The sequence below is a fragment of the Penicillium roqueforti genome, assembly GCF_015533775.1.
Source record: "Penicillium roqueforti strain LCP96 04111 chromosome Unknown scaffold_07, whole genome shotgun sequence".
In the NCBI taxonomy this organism is placed as follows: domain Eukaryota; kingdom Fungi; phylum Ascomycota; class Eurotiomycetes; order Eurotiales; family Aspergillaceae; genus Penicillium; species Penicillium roqueforti.
Window position 1 is genome coordinate 123,040 of NW_024067571.1, and position 19,935 is coordinate 142,974.

Here is a 19,935-nt window from a genome sequence, read left to right on the forward strand (position 1 = left end):
CCCCCCCCCCCCCCCCACCCACCCCCCCCCCCCCCCCCCCCCCCCCCCCCCCCCCCCCCCCCCCCCCGCCCCCCCCCCCCCGAGAAGGAAAAGCGGCCTTACGCTCTGAAGGGCTGTTAGAACCTCCTGCACAGCCTCGTCAGTATCGGCCTTGACAGCGGCCTTTGCCAATTTTTCTATATTTTTGATGCTAAAAGGAGCTTTGAGACCCATGAGTTTGCCCTTAGCTCCATTGATTCCAGCGTCAGTGGCCAGCAGTGGGTACGGGTTGAATGTCGACCCGAAAGCTTCCATGATTCGGTCATTAGGACTCGATGGCTGGGCTCCGTTATCACTGCCTACCGCAGGAAGACCTGCAAGGGCCGCATTGGCCTCCCTCCACTTAGTTGCCCACCAGGTGGCCGACATGGGCAAGAGACCATCTGGCTGGGCACCGGATGTCAAAGTCCCCGATATCACAGCCTCAATGAACTTTTTAATGACCTGCCTATCGATGACGTGCTCCGAGTTCAAGCCTTCGTACAGGGCTTTGGCGACCTCGCCAGTCGGAAGAGACAGTACGGATAGAACTCTGCTATTGCAGTAGCCTTTGTTCTTCCAAAAAGCCCATCGTTGAACTTGAGCGGCTCGGGCGATCGTGAAGAGATCTCCAATTGACGGGTATGCGGCGGCGAGGACCTCGATAGTCACACCGGCCAGTATAAGAGTATATTTCTCTCGGGCACCACGCTTCTCCAGTACGTTGAGCTCACCTCGCTTGCGGTAGCTGACAGAAGTCTCATCGCTATTACTTGGACACCAGCCGGGAAACAGCGTACACAGATCGGCAGCGCACTTGGCTGGCTCCCGTGCAGCCTTCTTGACTGTGCAGCAGGCGACCTTCTGGCGGCTCCAGTCGCATAAGGAGCTCGAGTCACCGTAACTAGCGCGGTCAACTGCCAGCTCCGTGGAGGCGCACTTGGCATTTGCGCAGTCCTGGCCAGAACTTCCTCCGACCCAATGGCAGTCAGACAAGTCGGCTGGAGACGTACAGCAGTATTTTTGACCCTTGTACCCGCAAGTGTCGATCTTGTTAAACATCTCTGTGCTTCCACTAGGGCAATCTTTGCCGCTGTTAATTTACCATGGTTTGCTAGTTAGCCTTTGGTTCTGAGCGTTCGAAGTATCCCTCTCAGGTTCATGAAGACGGGACTTACCAGCCCGCGTAGGCACATCCGTCAATGACCTCTTTATACTCAGGATCAGGGCAGCAAAAGACCTTGTATCCGCGGCCACACTTGTCAGTGTTACCATCATTGGTAAAACCACCTCCCCATGACGATCGAATGCCGGCGATGTTGATTTCTCCCGATTTGCATTGCGCATTACAGTCTGATGAGACGCCAGCATCACCGGTGTTGTCGCCACGCCAGTTGCAATTCTTTGGAGCGGAGCCCGTCGGACAGCAGATGGGCTTTCCACAGTGCTGATAGGAGGCAAATGTGTAAGTGGAAGAGATAACAACGTGACAGGAAACGAGTAAGAACCTACACAATTCGATTTGCCGCATCCAGCGTCATCCCACCCGACAACGGTATATCCAGAGCCACAAGCATCCGCCATGGCATTGTTGTCGTTAAGGTTGACGCATTTACCTTCGTATTTGAAGCAGTTCTGGCCGTTGAAGCTGGCTAGGTCTTGAATGACGGACTTGGGGTCGGACAAGGCTTTGTCTATGGTCTTCAAGGTCGGGTTCGTCATGATAGGTTTATTGGTGAGACCTGCGTGGGCCGTGTATTTGTCGTCGTCTGCTCCCAGTTAGTTCTGTGATGCTTCACTATTGGCGGAATAGATATTCAATCGCAGATGCTATATCTTACCCAGATCTGAAGCCCAGATCATGGCGCCTCCAAGACCAACCTCGTTGGCCCACGTCACCTTTTGGGCAAAAGTTGTCTCATCATCATAAGAAACCCACTGATCGTCGTCGAATGTGAAATAATTGACTGCATCATTCTTGTCATGAATTGGCGTGATGGTTGATCGCTTAGAGGAACTACTCGTGCCATCTAAGATCGCTTGGATCTCATAGTAAGCCAAGATTCCACCAGTATCGGAGCAGGGGCCTGGACTTGAGGCACCCTTGAATGGACAACCAGGTTTCGTGCACGACTTGTCCGCAAGCGTGAAAGACCGTCCATAGAAGCCAAAGCCCATGACGAGCTTCTCTGGGGGGATATCTACACGCCAGAATAGCTCCGCAGACTGCTTAATCTCTGTCAGGTTTGTATGAGCTTGCACAATACTGCCAATGGGATCGGTGCTATCCCAGACCCCGTGCAGATCATAGGTCATCAGATTGATCCAGTCAGCGTACTTGACCATGCTTGGCAAGTCAAACCAACGCAGATACCAGTAGGAGGACGGGGCCGTAAATGTCAGACCAAAGTCGTTACCGCTAGCGTCGAAGGTCTTGCGCAGCGTCTGTAGCAGGAGCACATAGTTGGCTGTGTCTTCGGCACTTCCACCTCGGTCACCGGCGCCTGGGTATTCCCAGTCAATGTCCAAGCCGTCAAATCCATACTGCTTAAGGAAGTGGACGACGTTGTCAGCAAATGTCTGTCTCTTGGTGGCCGACGCAGCAATCTCGCCGTACAGCGGCTGGGTGGCCGTGCCGTTATCGGAGAATGTCCAGCCGCCCACACTGACGAAGACCTTTATGTCAGATTTGATGGATTTGACATTCGTTGCGTCTTTGAACAGACTAGACGGGGTGTCACTGTCCATGGTCACGATCGTGTACGAGTCAGGATCGATGGACGCAAATGCAAAGTTGAGACTATCATCATTCTGTTAGATTGTTTTCTTTCTGTCGTTTCAATATTTCACGCTTTTTCAGCATGAGGAGATGTTTTTCAAGACTCACTGTGTGAGGGCATCCAAGGGCAGGTCGGTAGGAGCCACTTTGTGACATTTTTTGCGAGCCATCCAGGATTCATAGTAGCCAATGACTTTATTTTCAAGAACGCTCAACGATGCAGCACCAGCTGGGGGCTTAGTATTGAGAACACAGTTGCTCTGGCAGTCCGCTGATCATATAATTAGCTTCCAGTAGCTATGCTGTATACAGATGGGGATACATACAGTCACAAAAGTCTTCCGTGGTACCACACTAGTTACAGTTAGTCTCGGGCTCACTTGTTATGTTGCAGATCTTAGAGGTACTGACAAATTCATACTGACTGCAGCACACATTCAGAGGGCAAGTTTGGTTGACTGTACTAGCATACTGACCACACTCGGCGGTGGCATCGCAGTTCGACACGCAGCCAGTGCCACAGTACGTAGGTTCATAACCACAGTAGCCACCAGCTCCGCAGCATGCGCCGTTGCTGCATGGGGTGTTGGCGTCACACGCATAAGCATCGCGTCGGAGGAGGTTAGCCGCAGGCTTTGCCTGTGAATGCCATTTATGATGTCTCTCATGGAGCGAATGTCCATGGGAGGCATCTACAACGGCGGCAAAGACACAGACGAGTAAGAACACCGTCAGAGCAGCTTGAAACAGCCTTGTAGGTGGCCTCGCAATAAGAGCCTCCATAGCCATGCCGTTAAGGGGAGCTAGCCCGCAAATAAATGAGAGTCTGAATGAAATAAAGGAAAGACTGCAATTGAGTAAAAAGAAAATCCGAGGAAGAGCAGATGCTTCTTAACCTCATCTCGTGTGGCACCATGTCATATTAGTTGGTGCTAGCCCGCACAATTTATCTAATTCGACTACTTCCGTACACATTTTCTTAGCTTGGCATATAAGTTCAGTATACCTCCGAGTTCCATCAAGAGTCCATCGCTCTAAAGGCTCTGAGGGCACAGTGACTAGGTCCACTCTGTTAGCAGAGGTGGTAAACGAGGCTAGGAACGCCACCAATTTCCACGCCCGAGCCAGGCGAAGGGACCTGAAAGCGAGAAAGCCACGGCAAACCCACCCTAGGTTAAGTTCCGAATCCAGCTTTGTATACGAGCTACATACAGAACCATGAACCGTAAACATTTTCACTTCTCGTGATATTATTATATCTAGTCCTTGGCCGAAACTTGAAGCGGAAAATTCAACTTCAGCGACACACTTTGGAAAAGACTTTCGATGATCGAACAGATGCGGCTTGCAATAGATTGACGCTTGACCTATGAGTCGTAGTGGCAACTCTGAGGTCGGATACAGCTAAAAAATCGCCGGCTAAAGCCTCTTTTTCTTTTTTTTTTTTTGGCTAAAACTTCCTACCGGACATCTCCGAAGCTAGTGGCACTGAAGGGGCCAAAACCTCACAATGTGATTGAGAGAGAATCCTTCAGGTCCCGTTAGAGGGTTTTTTTCTAGACCCGGAGTGACTATGAAGAGAGAACGACTATGCACGTATACTAGTGTGTATCTAATATCCGCAAAGTCAAACCCGATCAGGTACAGTCAGGTCTTAGAAGTTCAGGGGACCCTCGGTCTAGTCTATGATAGGACCACATCCGAAGTGCAACACCACTACCCTTAGCGCTGGAATACTAGTGAATTTGGAATAAATCGGGTATTCCGGCTCGACAAATGAAGCTTTTGCGCATATTGATCAGTTTCATCGGAAAGTTTCCGATGTCGCAGAAGAGCGCGCTTGGCCATAAATTGAGCCAAATATATACGACGAAGATGGGGCCTCAACATGATTATTATGGGCTGCTGCAATAAAAGCTTGTTGTAAGGCTTGAAATGTGCATCCGCAGAAAGAAATTGAAAAGGAAATCCCAAGTGCTACTTTATACCACGTGATATCGTGAAAATTTTGATCAAATGTGAGAAGGCAGCGTTGAATATTGAAAGGGACGGTTGAAAGGCGACTAAAAAAACCGCTAGAATATATCTAGCTTAGTTCAAATAAGGGCTGCTCGAGAGCTTCAACTTTTCACATGGATCTCTATCCACGCCACTGAATAAGATTAATCCCTCATATCATGCAAATAGCTCACGTACTAGCTGCATGAACGAGAGTTTCAAAATGAACTGAAGCCTCAAGAGACTCGCTTTCAGAAGTATACCGACAGGGTCCATAGGGCAAATTTCTGAATTTTGGATATTCCCCCCAAGCCGCTTAGAATGAGCTAAAAAAACTAGTACGCCCGATCTATATCCTTCTTGCAGGAGTCGTCTCTGGTCTTGCTGGACCCATTATGCATTGAAGTGACAATGGGGGTTATTTGAGACGGCCCCACTGCGTGCAATTTCCGTTGGTGCGCCACTCGGACGACCTGAGAAGTATGCGACCTGGCTGGCTAAATAGTAGTATTACTGCCTCGCCCACCTCGAGCAAAAAAGTGCTTTTTTCCAAGGCCTTCGCTTTTGCTTTTCGCCTTTGGTAGAGCTTCGACTGGCATATCGCAATGGCAGCATTGCGGATGGTGGCGCTGTTGGCTGCCCTGGCGGTTCTCCTGCCTCTGTCCTGGGCGCAGCAATTCACTGGTACCCAGATGTTCACCAACTATACAGGCCTGAGTACAGACTGCCAGCAGGCATTGGCAACAAATGTGACATGCTCTCCGTATCTGGGTATTGTCTCGGAAAAGTACGTTGATTTATGATCCTACGTGTATATACTCGCCATATATGAGAAACTATATGTGGACTTTTCATACCAAGTGCTAATTTTCCCTCAGCAATGGCGTCGTGACAGCCGATCAGATCGAAGATGTGTGCGTTGATGACTGCTATAGCTCTCTGGAGGCTGCCAGAAGCGTCATCGCGGCCGCTTGTACCCTCGACACAGATATCATCGTTGTCGAGAACGTGGCATACCCGGCTACATTCATAGTGGATAACTATCTATTCACGTACGAGCTGTCCTGTCGAAAAGACAGCACCACGGGTGAATACTGCGATCCCCTCGTGGCCTTATGGTCCAATCAGTCTCTCAATACTAGCCAGCTGTGCTCCGACTGCTGGCTAGGAGGGCTTGCGCTGGAACTGAACAGTCCCTTCGGATATGATAGCGTTGTGGCTGTGAACTACGTATCGCTGCTATCCAGCTGCAATGCGACCACGTATACCTATGCCACTCCGACACAATACGCACTAAACGCCACAGCCACATCTGAACCGGCGACTGTAATAACAACTCCGGCATCGAGCTGCACAGGTTCTTATGAAGTACAAGTAGAGGATACCTGTAACTCGGTAGCTCAGGCTCTCAACGTGTCTACGTACAGTCTACTCTACCTGAATAACTTGGATCTCTATTGCCTGAATTGGGCTTCAACAGCGGTCAACTCGAGTCTGTGTATCCCACCACAATGTGATACCCACGTGTGGCAGGCGACCGATACCTGTGACAGTGTGGTCGGTGGCTTGTCCAATGTCACTATTCCGCAATTCCTGGCCTGGAACCCCAACTTCAATGCTTTGTGCCAGAACGCCGTCAATTATATTGACTATATGGTTTGCGTCGGGTGAGTTCAATCCCTAGTTCTCTTCTTGCCCTCTATCTACTAGGCCACGGTATACTAATTACGATCCCAACGTTTAGTCCTCCTGGAGGCTATCTTAATCATACCACCGATATATCAGGCAATTCTACAGTACAGAATCCAACAAGTATTACCTCCGCTGTCCCTGCGCCTACCAACGCCCTAAATGGATCTACTACAGATTGTGGTCTATGGTATACAGTAAGTTTTGCCCCTCGGGATTCCGACAAATATTAGACCTACGGCAATATTTTTAACATAATATATAGGTCGGAGAAGGGGATAGTTGCAGTCTGGTTACTGTCGCCAATGCCATCTCCCTTGTGGACCTCTACTTCCTTAACCCAGAGATTGACGCCAATTGTACCAACCTTGAGCTCGGGGAGGCTTACTGTATCGCCGCAGTTGGAGATATTAGTACCTACTCTGGCTACCCAGTCACAACGCCCTTATTCACTGTGACAACAGCCAGCTTCCCCGCCGTCGATACATCAATTCCCACAGCGACCAGTGATCCGGGGTTCGTCTATATACCAATATATCTCCCTACGGCCCCGGACACGCTTACTAACTGCCAACGATACGCCAACTATGATAATACCATATATAACCTCAACTCTTGTAAGTGGGTTGCGTGGCTGAATGAAGTTATAACAGCCGATTTCCTCGACTGGAACCCTAGTCTCAACACTAATCTGAGCTTATGTACCATGCAGCCAGGGTACAGTTATTGTGCTATTCTCAATAGTTCTTATAGTAAGTGATCTTATTGCGCCTTTTACCATTTCTCTCCGGACCTTTCTCTAATGCCATATCTTTTCTTTTGCGAAAATAGCAACCGGCAGTGACAATACCAGCAGCAGTAACAGCGGACTTGGCTCTCTCTGCTTGTCCCTTAATGCTACCGAGTCTACCACTGTCTCAAACTGCAACTGCTTCACCGGTGTCAATGGCTACGATAAAGGAGGTATGGATGACAACGAATAAAAGAAGTGAAGGAATAGGGCACTCGCATTTCATAATACTGATTTTGCCTAGAATACCAATGTGCTGATATTGAGGAAGACTTCGATATCACAGAAGCCCAACTCCTTACGTGGAACCCTTGGCTCGGCACAGACTGTGACACAAATCTGTACGCTAATCTTAACGATACCGATACTCGTGCCGTCTGTATTGGGGTGGGTTCGAGCACGTCAACTACTGCCACCACAACCCCTAGTAGTACTACCGCTACTGCTACGTCGGTAGCCCTAACACAAACTGGATACATCTATGGGTGCCAGGAGTTCTTTACCGTTGAGTCGGGAGATGATTGTTCGACAATGGAGACTGAGTTTGGAGTTACTCTTGCCCAACTCTATGAGTGGAATCCCAGTAGTAAGATCCTATCCATCAAAAACCCCCCTAGAGATGAGTCAAGCTAATTCCGAACTATAGTTGGAAAAACATGTACGAACCTTTGGCTCGGATATACCTACTGCGTCAAGGGTCCCACCGCCACGGCGAGTAGCTCAGCTGGTACGCCTACACAGACTGGCATCGCGTCCAATTGCAACGAATATTATACAGTCGTTTCCGGGGACTCGTGCGCGGCGGTCGAGGGTGCGTTCGAAATAACATTTGCGCAGCTGTACGAATGGAATCCGGTGATTGGGTCAGATTGTCAGTATTTGGATGTTGGCTATGCCATTTGTGTTGGCGTTTCATAGACCTGCACCAAGACCAGAATAGCAGGGAAAGAAAAGATTAGTCACAGTAGAGGTAAAGAATGATCAGTAATATATATGATTCTTGTCCAGAAAATACATCGCTCAAAAGTGAAAACCAATGGCCGGTGGCCGTCGATACTCAACGCTCCAATCCCCATCATCAGTCATACGTGAGGAGGCTCCAGTCTGCGCCTCGCTATATCGAACCTTCATCCAGCCAACCTCGTCCAACGTACAGCCGTACACTGGCTCGTGTCTATCGTCTGGCCCCCCTCCTGCAGCCAACTCTTCGGGGTCCCACTCTGGGGGCCACCTCCCATTGATCAGAATCACAAATCCAGTAGTATTATACGCTTCCAAGTCCTCGGTCGGTATATCCAGCACAGACTGTAACGCCTCCTCGTCAACCATGATACACAGCCGATATCGGGCGGAGTACGCCCACTCTGCACGTTTGTATGGCACCCCTTGCTCCGTCTCGCAAGCCACCCTCGCCCACTCCTTGAAAGTGTCCCGTATTTGATTAGGCGTGGCCCCGTCAAAGCGGCGCGCGTCTTCCATCACAACAGGCCGAAAGGAATCCAATATATCGAGCCCATCGTCGCTTTCCAGTTCTGTGCGGATACTGCCCATGAACCGATCGAGGAATTTCGCCCAGTCCGCGTCGCTCTTGTAGGTGGTTCGGTACATGGTAATACCCCAGTAACGGAACCCGTCTATCTCCAAATTTCTCTCAATGAGGTCAGCCATATTATCGCACATTCGACGCCATGGGGTTCTCTTGGAGTCTTCGATGACCATGGTTGCTGATGTGGACGAAAATGGCCGAGGTAGTGATTCCCCCCTGACCCGGGGAAATCGTTGAGTCCTTGGCTTAGTGCCCGGGTATAGTATTTTCTCTAACCGTGAGGCGAAGACGGCTTGTCCAGTGTAGCACGTAGATAAAGATACAATGCTAGAGAGTGTTCTCGTAGGGGTGCTGAACAGGTATATTGAGCTTCTGAGGAAAACTCGGGAAGAGAATAAGAACGACATTGAATCATCCGTAGCTTGCCGAGGAAATTAAAGAACTAAATTCAGATACAGAAACCGGGAAATCGCGATTCACATCCACGCTTGTGCGCTAGCCACTTACGTACTGTGATACTTGGCGCGTTTGATGCCTTACTGCCTGAGAGCCTATTTTGATCTGTAAGCAAACATGTGCAACTGAGCGTCAACTGCGCTACAAAGACTGCGACTATGCAAGTATCACGCGTGTATTATATATACTTTGCCGGTATAAAAGTTCCTGGTTCCACTAACGCAGTTGAACTCGAAATTTCAAATGCCAGCGAAAACCACCCTCGACGTGGAGCACCTTTTCAAGTCGATCTTCCGTCTCTTCTTATGAATAGCCAGCAGGTTCCTGCTAAACCTCGCCAAAGTCCTCACGATATTCTAGCAGGGCGTATAAATGTCTAAGATCTTATCTATTTATACCAGATTGAAAGAGTTGTAAACTTCAGCATATAGATCATGAGATACCGAGGACTATCATTGATCAATTGAATCTCTCGAGAGCCCGGTACATTCCAAATCAAGTGAACGTTATATCAATTTCACAGTTGATAAGCGACAGCCTCGAACAACGCATTCGATCCGATACCATCATAGTCAGCGCGCCAAATCTTGACAACCCTGAAGCCAGCCCGCTCCAGTAGATCAACTCACTGCTTCTCAGTCCGCTCCAAAGTAGCAAAAATATTCATTATATTACTATCCAACGATACCGAGAAGCTCGACGCGCCAACCTCAGGCAAGGTATTCTCATTAATCAGCAGCACCGAGTCGTCAGCCATAGCCTCCTGAACACGGGCAAGCGCCAGCAGCGACTGCTTATCCGGCCAGTTATGCAGTATAGTACGCAAATAGTACGCCTTGGCACCCTTTAGCGGCTGCTCAGTGAATATATCGTACCCGATAACCTCAATGCCATCTTCAATCGACTCCTTATCATACTCGATAACATCCGGTAGGTCTTCGAGAACCAGGCGACTAGGAAGATTGGGGAATTTACGCTTTAAACCTGTAATATTGTGTCCCAATCCACCGCCGATGTCTACTAGCTGGACGCGGCCGTTCGAGGATATACTCAGTCTTCCTTCGACGGGGTAGATGTCAAACCACTGTGCGCCTTCTACCTGACGGTTAATGCGCATTATTACGTTGAACGCGTGGGCGTCTTCTGGGTTCTGCGTCAGCCAGTCGAAGTAGTGGTCTTTGGTCTTGTATGCAAACTGCTATGGTCCGTTATAGGTATCCGTTGGGTTTTGGTAGTCTGTGGCCCCCAGGAATTCGTCTAAATTCGCGGAAGCTTTCATATTGGCGTAGTTGGTCCATAGTAAGCTTATAAGCTTTGCAGATGCGAAAGAAATAGGTTATAAGTGCTTAGCCACTTCTGGTAAGGGTAAGCCTGTAGCGAATCCTAAGCCAAGTGGCAATGGCTTTCATATCTGATGAGCCGTTTCGGCAATGAGATTGTATACGGTAAGAAGACGCAGAATTCGCACTGGAGATACTGTCAATGCCACTTCATAGAAATGCCGTGGCGAGGGGGTGGAGGGCGCTTGATTGACATACGCAAGAGTATCTCATCACCCTTTATCTTCTCGGCTAATTAGCTCAGAGTCTGAGGTGACTTACCCCCAGCCGCTAAGGCGTCAAAGATACCCATACTGACAGCTACTCGGACACCAACAAGTCCTATATGCTGTGCGTTAGATCTTGTATAAGCATATATAGAGCCTGTATATATCATGATGCACATACTGAGAAGACAAGGTTCTGGACAGAGACAAGCGGAGGCTCCAGAGCGACACGGGCTTTGTCAATCGCCGCTAAAATCTGGAGACGGATTTGGTGGGCGGCAATTGGTCCAGCGCCGCGGTGACGATAGCAACAGGATCATTAGTATAAGTCATAGTGAGTAAAGTTAATATGGTGAAATCTTTTAGTTGATTTTTGATAAACAATACCTTCGCAACTTTTGGGAAACGCCATCGCTTATAAGCTCAGCTTCGCGTACAGACCTCATTTATTTATTGATATAGAGTTCCCCAGAGCTGAGTAAGTCCTTCGGAAACGTGCCCATTGCTGTATGAGAAAGGATACATAAGCTCTTAACTAGGGCTGAAAGATTTGGGGGCCGGTGGCTTGGGTATAAGCACTAAAACTAAGTTGGACGTTCAGAATTATCCGATTGACCAATCAAATATGAATGGCACAAGTGGCACTAGCTGAGCAAGAGAAAAGCTTTGCCGTTGGTCTTCGCTTAGGCGCTAATCTGTTAAGCAATTTGTTGGATTTTGGTAATCAATAATACCTTGGCAAGATATAATTCAATAAAATACATTCCTTACATGTAAGTCCGTTGGTAAGTGCTAAGTAATATCTTCTTCTTGTACAGTGTTTGTAAATGTTTGTGATTAGAGAACAACCTACACTGGCATGCTGCATTTAACCCTTTGCATGGGTTTCGAAATGAACTGTAATTCTTTCGGCGATCATACTGCCCACAAAAAAACAAGTAAGCTCGCTCTAAAGACGATTTTCAATATGCTGGTACAGTAGAATTCGAAAACAGATTACCCCTTGGACAACGCGCTTTCTTTCCCAGCGCCCCGCTCAGATCGCGCTAAACCGGATATGGCCTGTCAACTAATAGTTCTATCAGCGTTATCGTCAATCGTGGGATTGGTGGCTCTGACCTTCGTTTTTCTCTTTTGGCACTCAGCGCAGGCAAGAGAAACGTTACATCGCTTCCTCTTTAGGGGGGAAGTTTCTCGCGAGTAATTTTCTTCTGCAGGCAGGAGCTGGCGCAGCGCCCGATATTGCGGCATCTTAGGACAAAATGAGACGTAGGCAGACACCTTAGAACGAAATCGATAGATAGGGAGAGAAGCTCAAGATTCTAAGGCCAGATCAGGGGATTTTCAATGGGTCGCTTTCACTTAGCTAGAAGTTACATTTGTTTGCTAGATAAAGAAGTAATTTCTTGCCAAGATAGCAACCAAAGAAACCTAGGGGGCTGACCCACTTTAGCCATACTTCTAAAATATTATTGGCCGTATTTCCGTCATATATCGACTCTAATTGGCCACGCTTCTCCGACCCAGCAGCGCAAATCGTGCTTATTAGTTCTATACAATACGACGCAGCTAGTTGACAATTTAACGTCCCTTTATTAATTGATTATCAGGGTCTAAGGATTACGGCCTATAGATTATCTCGAAATTTAAACAGAGAATACCTAGGTAAATTAGCTTTTCGAGGGAGTTAATAGACGTGTTTATATAACCTAAAAGGATTTACTTCAGAGGAGTTTGACCGTATTCTAATCAACCCAGAAATACTCTTAAAGTATATAGTTTAAATGTTTAAATGATTATTTAAGTCCAAAGTAAAAAACTGATAAATAACTAGGACATATATACCATTAGAATATACTATCGAGCGAAGGAGCAAATACCAAACCAAATCGATATAAATAGTAGTTCCACAGTTAGTTTACTAGAAATAAACCATTAGAGAGCGTTCCGGGCTATCGCAAAATTTGAAAATATATATATACTTTAACCCTACTTCAACTTCGACTGTAACAGTCTCCCCCTCCTATATTAGTATATTATAAATATAGCTATCCTATTCTAAACCAATATATTCAATCGTATATCTAGATTCGCCTTATTAGAACGGCGCCCTCTGAGACATTTTCTAACTAAGAATTATATATCCTACTTCTGATCCAGCAAATTAGTATATCAAATTCCTTATATTAGTAAGACTATTCAGAATATATACCCGTATAATAATATTAATATTAGCGGCAGTTAAGTTCAAGAGTCAGTTCACATAGGCGAGATCGACCATAGAACCATAGAGGTATTCCGTAATAGTAACTCAATTCCATCCCTCTTCTTTTAGCTAAAGGTAAGGGTTTTAGGTTTAGAGCTCATTTAACTTATTGCAGACGGTAGAAACTATCCACATATATAATAGTAGTATATTTATATAGAGTATCCCCTAGATCTCCGCTTATCGATTAGTTAAGATCTCTACGATTACCTCGTGCTTATAGCCCTATATTAAAAAAATAAGAAGAACCACTATCTCCTTATCTATCCATAGAATGCCCGTTATTAAGTAGTATCTGATATATTATCTTATAGTGAACAAAAAGTAGGTAGATTAGAGGGCTCTTTATTAATCTTAAAGGATAGGCGCTCCGAATTGCGCTACACTAATACGTAGGAGCTGCGTAGGGGCTGTACAGTAAGTCTATCTATAGCACAGGGCGGCGATAACCACTCAATTTCTTTATAATGTATTATAATAGCACTTACTAAGTCTCTAAACCCAGTTATTACCTAGCGCTTACGGATTATACTATAGGTAAGAATTAGGGATCAAGCTTCCGGGGATATAAGCTTATTATATTTCAAGACTATTAGTTAAAAACTTACTTTAAAAGCCCTATATCTAGATAAAGAGATAAATCCTAAATAAAGAAAATATAAACAAGTAGATCACAAGTAGTAGAGCCAAAGACAAAGAAAGATAAAAAGTAAATAATAAAGTTAAAAACAGCGCTAGAAATAGAAAAAACATAGATAATCGTCTTATTAGTATAATTACAGGAAATCGATGATACTAATATCAAACTCGCTATCGGTTATAGATACTAGAGGCTTATCCTTCAGGTAGCCGAGAGCCTGAAGTACATTATAGACTTCTAAGACCCAGGGGTTCAGACTTTCAACTTAGTATTTACAGATTTATTCAAAGGTACTATAAGATTCCATAATCAGCAATATATATAGCGATCATGATATAGAACGCTCACACTTTTAACTTATCTAATCTAAGTTATTATTAGAAAAGCAGAAAAAGACGACAGGGCATACTTGACTCACTCCACCTTCATAGCTTCTTACTACAACCGCTGCGACTCAACTAAGAATTTTGCCCAGTAGGCTGTCTCTAACGCCTCATTTATCTCGGGCGTAGATATCGGAATAGAATGAGCTAAGGGTGATTCATCCGATGGTTAGATAGGTGGCATATTTAGAGAAGATACCTCCTCTTCAATTAGTAGGAGCGGGGGGAAGGAAAGAAGGCTTTCCGGGTAGTCACTGATCATTAGGACGAGTGTTGGGTCGCAAAAGGAACTGAATACCGCAATATCTGGCATATCCTCTAGGTTACCAAGAAAATTTTCAAACGGCTCGCTGTCAGTATTCTGATCCAGGCCTGCCAAGAGGCGCTCAAATTGTTCGTCGCTGAAGCTTCCCATGGTTAATCTAGTGAACAGAAGAAGCGTTGTGAATCGGATGATTGTGTCATCTCTTCGCCTACGTCGAATATAATACATCGCGGCTCTTTTGTGCTAATGTATATGGTATAAACACGGCAACCAGGCTTGAAAAGTGCCTAAAGAAGGTCATATGTAATATAACTGTACTGCAACATTGATTCAAGACGCTATAAAGTAGAAGTATATACATGCTTAAGGTAGCCGATGAGCAAGAGGAGATGCTCCGTATATGCCGACTTACAGCCCGAATCTATGTTCCCTGCACATCTGTCGAGCTCTAGGAGGAAATAGAAAAGGAATATTTGCTCGATCTAAATCCACGTCAACGTGCTCCTTGATAATAATACAGTCTCAGTTACCGATGGCTTGTCCTCCATTAGGCTAACGGCCTTGATGTCGTGCAGCACGTCTTGTAAGATATCGCGTAGGCCTTCCGACTTGATGTCTATGAATAGTACTACCTCCTCGGACGTCCGGTCTGATCATACTATTAGTAGGTTTTCGGTCCAGCATGCAAAGGTGTCATGTACCAACACGTTCACGGAGAACGAATATATACTTAGCATGGTCGTCAAGGTCATTGATGGTCTCCGTTGGTTCAGCAGTCTTGTATCTGCATGCTTCTTTGTCCCAGCTAAACTAGTGTCAGCCATATTCCTCCTAAAAAAAGGTGGCCAGCGGCTCGTACGTTTCCACGACTGTCTTGAATTGAGGTATCGATGCATAAGATACCCACTTCTCAAACAATCTGAAATCATCCGGAGTAGTACTGATCGGACTTTCAATTGCCTCCGCCGCCTCAGCGTTCTCTCCTTGTTCGTTACTAGCAACACAAGACTGAGCAGGCTTGGTTATCTCGATGGTTTTAACTGAAGGATATCCATCATGGATAAGCTTCACCAGCAGCTGCTTCAGTTAAACCATGTCGGGACCTGGTTAGGAATGCTGCTGAAAGACAGGAGTATTTAGAGGCTCACGGTTGGTAAGATCAGACAGCACCTTTTCAAGCACATCAAAGAGCTGCTTCAGATCCTTCGTGGTAGTGTAAGGCATAGCAGACCCCGTCGTTGGGCTACCTGGTGGCGTCAAGCCTTAGGGACAGGGAGAGGAAGCCGCCTTTACAGTCTTCTGTGCCAATGCCATAATTGCGCGGTTGGACGACTGAGAAATATTGGTGCAGTACGGGTAGCTGATATGAGGTAGAGCAAAGATTGGAATGCCGATGATAAATGGAAAGTCAATAGAAGCCTGAGAAATTGCTCAGTCTTATATATTCGTCCTTAGTCGTCCATGCCTGTGTCTTATCTTCCTTGTAAACAGATCAGCGCAACAGACTGTGTGAACTTGCGTATATGTCCAGCGGAGTTGATTGTGCTTGCGGCAAGCTAAGCCAACTGATTTGACGTCGTCAGCTACAGCCTGTCACGGCCAGACCCGTCGATAGTGCACATCACAGGGAAAAATTGATATGATTCGTCCTCGTCTACTACCTTAGCTGTGGTTAGGTCTATCCACTTCCATATCACAGAGGACGAGGGGATATTGCTGGGCAATATCCCTCCACTAGGGCAGTGAAAGCATGGAATGATGGACTACGAAACAAAGTAAAGCATAAACGGGACTAAATGAGCCATCTTATCATCGAAGCACTAAAATGAGACTCTATAAGACAGTGATGATGTGAAGAAGACAAACGTTGGTACAAAAAATGTCTACTAATAGTTAGTAGGACAAAATGGGACAAAATGGTGCAAAATAGGAGTAAGCAAAATGTTCCTCGTCAAATCATTGCAGTGTACGCATCACCAGGATTTTCATTATCGGCATTGCCTGTGGTATTTGACTACGTCATATAGAAGGAAGTTTGAAATAAAAATTATGTCTTTCTTGACCTAAATGCAAATATGAAGGACTGGTGAGGATGACATGCTACTTGCGTCCATTCTTGGTGACGCGAAATCACATGACTTGTATTTACTACCCAAAGGGAGTTGGGAGAGCCCCGCGGTGGGCTCCTCTTTATCTTACAGTGAGTTCCATCACGAATTCTTGAGTGCACCAGTCTTCAACAAATTCTACTCAGAAGGCAATATTCAAAGGCAAGTATACCTTGCCACTGCTGATTCTCGAGTTGATCACCCTGAAAATCGCTGACGCGCTCGCGAGAATTAGGTGACACGTTTTCGCAACTCCAATCAATCTTTCCTACGCCCTAAACCACCAACGACGACCAGCCAAACGTCGGGATTGTCATGAACAAAATCAATGAATCTGTATTTCAAAAGCCAAAGGCACAAGATGATAAAGGCCTGGAAGAGGAAGCAAAATCCTTGTTGGTTAGAATCCTGGACGTTTTGCGTTTTTCAACCGCTTACCTTTATCTTTGTAGAATGGGAAGGCCGTGGTCCTTGAAACAGAGTATTTCAACGGGAAATTTTTAGATTCAAGTATCGCCCCTGCGGTCCTGATACACGGAGACGATGGAGAGGGCGTCATCCACTCGCGCGTTGCCGAGGGCAGCATTGATATACTTTCAACAGGCCCCAAAACAGGGAGTGGCCAAAGAATTCTTGTTCTGAGCGATGGACGTACTGGCCTCATGTTTAGAAACGTATTACTACGACGTTTCCTTTCCCGAGACGCCTGATGTCTGGAGCATCCAAAGATACTGAATGAAGGAATAACTGAATTCCCTCGATACCTCGATGTTAACGTTTAACCCGGGAGGCAGTTGAAGATCGACATGGATATATGGAGGTGTCAAATTGAGAAGAGAGTATGAAAGCTGCAGGTTAGGCCCGCTAATTCGAAGCAGCTCACTGACAGCTTGTAGCTGAGGGAAATCGGCGTGATATGCATGGATGAAACCCATGAGCTGTGAAGAGAGGAAAAATATTGGCTCTTCGTCGGTCATATTTACTGTAAAAGTTCCGATGGAACCTTTGCCATATTAGCATGTTCATGAAACCATAGTCGTATATAGACAAACCTGATCCCCCGGAAACTGGTAATTGCGCGCTGAGGCCACTCTCAGTCCTATCATTATCTGCAATCCATCCGTCAGCACAATCCCAATAAAGCGAAGAATGGAGGGGACACTACCAAATTCCGAGAGGGCATTCTGAAACTCGGTGGGCTGGTCAGTTTGGCTCCTTTGCGGTGTTGGCTCTGCAGGAGAGACGGCGTATTCCACCCTCTTCTGTTTGACACCTCGCGACTTGTTCAAAGTTCTGCTTTTTGTTCTCTCTTTTGAAAGAAAAAAAAAATTAGTACAATGCGTTCAACAAGTGGAAGGAATACTATACTTTGTACATGGACAAGACCTCCTCTCTCTCTTTCGTGGTCCAGCTCGTGAATGAGCTCAATCGCTCGTGATTCGAACTTTTGGGAGGGTGCATTGTCCTGCCACCAATTTGCAAGACGAGGAAATATTTCCCCATGGTCCAATGATGCCAGATCAGTGATGGAGATTGTGACAGTAACAAGGACAAACAGCGGCTTCGCTATGTAGTAGATGTTCTTGAGGTGTTGTCGCGCCTTGTCATGTCTGTTCTGGGACTGCCGCGATACCGAGGGTTTGATTATGTTATGCAAAAGACAATAAGACGATTCTAGTCCTTTCTGGCTATTCGCATCTAGGAATGGGCTACTGTCTAGGATGCTTTTTTGGTGAAGAAGAGAGTCGAAGAAATGCTCAGTCAGCGACATGGTGTCGCCAGCTAGTGAAGCACCTAAGGTTGAAAGAAACAAGTCAAAATACAGAAGCAATGGGACAAATTGAGCGAGAACCTCCTCCTAATGCTTATCTGAGCTTTGACCTCCCACTAACCCTCCTTGTCTAATGTTGGATGTGACGTGGTTGCAGCTTGCTGCATAAGCGGCACAAATTTATGGTCAGTCGCTCGGTCATTGCACCAACCATAGCCTAGGGAAAGACAGGGAAGCGATTCCTGTGAGTCGCTTTCACCCCACACGCCCGCCCTGTTCCTAAATTTAGTATATCTTCTGCCGCCCAGTTTGCCTTCTAGCTTCCATTACTGCCCATTATTACTTGCTACTGACCATTATTGCGTGCTATTGACTTGCACGGCCTCTGTCGATACATATTGTTCCCTCATTTCTGTACACTGCTGCTCACCACTGGCTAAAATTGCCTATTCCTGTTCAATTCTGCACGCGACTGACCATTCTTGCCTACTATTGTCCACTGTTGGCCGCTTCTCTACTCCCAATCCTCATTACTCAATATATTCCCGGATGTGCCTCTGTCCAATAACCAGCCTTCTTACCACAGACATTCCTGTCTACAGAAAGTGTGTAGCAATGCTCATCAACTCTTAAGAGTGCATTCCTGAGGGTCTCACATCAAGCGAGGCTCTTGATTATAAAAGGGACTCTTCTTCCATGAATTTTTTTTGATCTGATACACAGCAAGCTTCTGACACAGATCAAAGCTCTTCTCCTTACCCGACAGGCACAAAGCTTCTAACACGGACAAGGTCTCTGCTGTAAGGTATTTGTTCTCCCAGGTCTCCTAGAAAGAGGATAACCAACCAGACAGATCACGTCAACATGTGCAAGAGAAACTACAATATAGCGATGCGTGCTTGCCGTCATAAGGTTGAGACGCCCGGCAGTCTGATCCCCGATGATGGATGTAACAATTGTGGGGTAGAGAAAGGCAGAAACGATAACATTGCCAGTTCTACCTCGCATTTTCCTTGCGATGACTGCAAGGCTAAAGGCGATTGGGCCCAGACAGCCGATGGAAAATGGTACGAGGTCGCAACTGGTGGGCCTCAGAAGTTTACAGCCGATTTTAGGTTTCCCTGTCAGTTCTCCTTGTAATACTCAATTTCACGTAATCTGACAACGCTTCTAGAATTCCTCGGCAACTTTGACTGTTCGTGAATATTGCACGGCGAAGTATCGACAATTCGTAACCTGTAAAGGACTGATGGGCCACCCCATGCTGAGTTGGATAATGCGGCTGTCATTCTTTCTGATTGTTCTTGTGCTGTTATCGAGTTTGTTGTTGTTTTGGAAGGTCCGCCAGATCTATTAGTGGACCAAGGTGGGTCCGAAGAGCAACCCGCGCTAATTTTCGGGACGCCTCAAATTAGTTACACTAATTACTCACTTGCTGTTTTTGGATTCACTTGTACTTATGATCCGTAATTATCATGGTTTTTTAATTGACTTTTCTTTTGTGTCTTTACTGTAATGAACTGATTCTTCCCATTAGAGGAACGACCCTAATGGACTAGAAAAAGGCTCGTTCTGACGAATAAGGCATAGCGCGGGTGTATTTAGTCGAGCCTTTATTTGTAAGAAGATCTCCCAAGGTTTTCCCTTTTTCCCTTCCTCTCTCATAACCCCTTCTCACAC

At 46.3% G+C, this 19,935-nt stretch overlaps 5 protein-coding genes across 5 annotated transcripts in view; 2 read left to right on the top strand and 3 right to left on the bottom strand.

Moving 5' to 3' along the window:
• The window catches only part of LCP9604111_3865 (CAZyme family GH18), a gene marked incomplete at both ends in the record, with an annotated part of 4,107 nt that extends 527 nt beyond the window's left edge, over positions 1-3,580 (bottom strand). The window contains 7 exons of the mRNA XM_039071500.1: positions 103-1,111; positions 1,197-1,465; positions 1,531-1,787; positions 1,860-2,818; positions 2,906-3,068; positions 3,124-3,151; positions 3,209-3,580. Coding sequence (XP_038929949.1) covers positions 103-1,111; positions 1,197-1,465; positions 1,531-1,787; positions 1,860-2,818; positions 2,906-3,068; positions 3,124-3,151; positions 3,209-3,580 — 3,057 coding nt within the window. The remainder of the gene's footprint in view (positions 1-102; positions 1,112-1,196; positions 1,466-1,530; positions 1,788-1,859; positions 2,819-2,905; positions 3,069-3,123; positions 3,152-3,208) is intronic.
• A 1,820-nt stretch (positions 3,581-5,400) lies between these two features.
• Positions 5,401-8,192, top strand: LCP9604111_3866 (LysM peptidoglycan-binding domain-containing protein; the record flags this gene model as incomplete). The annotated part of the gene is made up of 7 exons (XM_039071501.1): positions 5,401-5,582; positions 5,674-6,462; positions 6,540-6,681; positions 6,750-7,101; positions 7,316-7,447; positions 7,519-7,860; positions 7,921-8,192. The coding sequence occupies 7 exons, from the start codon at positions 5,401-5,403 to the stop codon at positions 8,190-8,192; spliced, it is 2,211 nt and encodes a 736-aa protein (XP_038929950.1).
• Positions 8,193-8,294: 102 nt separating this feature from the next.
• LCP9604111_3867 (uncharacterized protein) lies at positions 8,295-8,993 on the bottom strand (the record flags this gene model as incomplete). Its single annotated transcript, XM_039071502.1, has 1 exon — positions 8,295-8,993. One exon carries the CDS (start codon positions 8,991-8,993, stop codon positions 8,295-8,297), a length of 699 nt encoding a protein of 232 aa, XP_038929951.1.
• A 908-nt stretch (positions 8,994-9,901) lies between these two features.
• LCP9604111_3868 (uncharacterized protein) lies at positions 9,902-10,393 on the bottom strand (the record flags this gene model as incomplete). The annotated part of the gene is made up of 1 exon (XM_039071503.1): positions 9,902-10,393. One exon carries the CDS (start codon positions 10,391-10,393, stop codon positions 9,902-9,904), a length of 492 nt encoding a protein of 163 aa, XP_038929952.1.
• A 6,406-nt stretch (positions 10,394-16,799) lies between these two features.
• On the top strand, positions 16,800-17,194 carry LCP9604111_3869 (uncharacterized protein; the record flags this gene model as incomplete). The annotated part of the gene is made up of 2 exons (XM_039071504.1): positions 16,800-16,883; positions 16,937-17,194. The coding sequence occupies 2 exons, from the start codon at positions 16,800-16,802 to the stop codon at positions 17,192-17,194; spliced, it is 342 nt and encodes a 113-aa protein (XP_038929953.1).
• Positions 17,195-19,935: the final 2,741 nt, after the last annotated feature.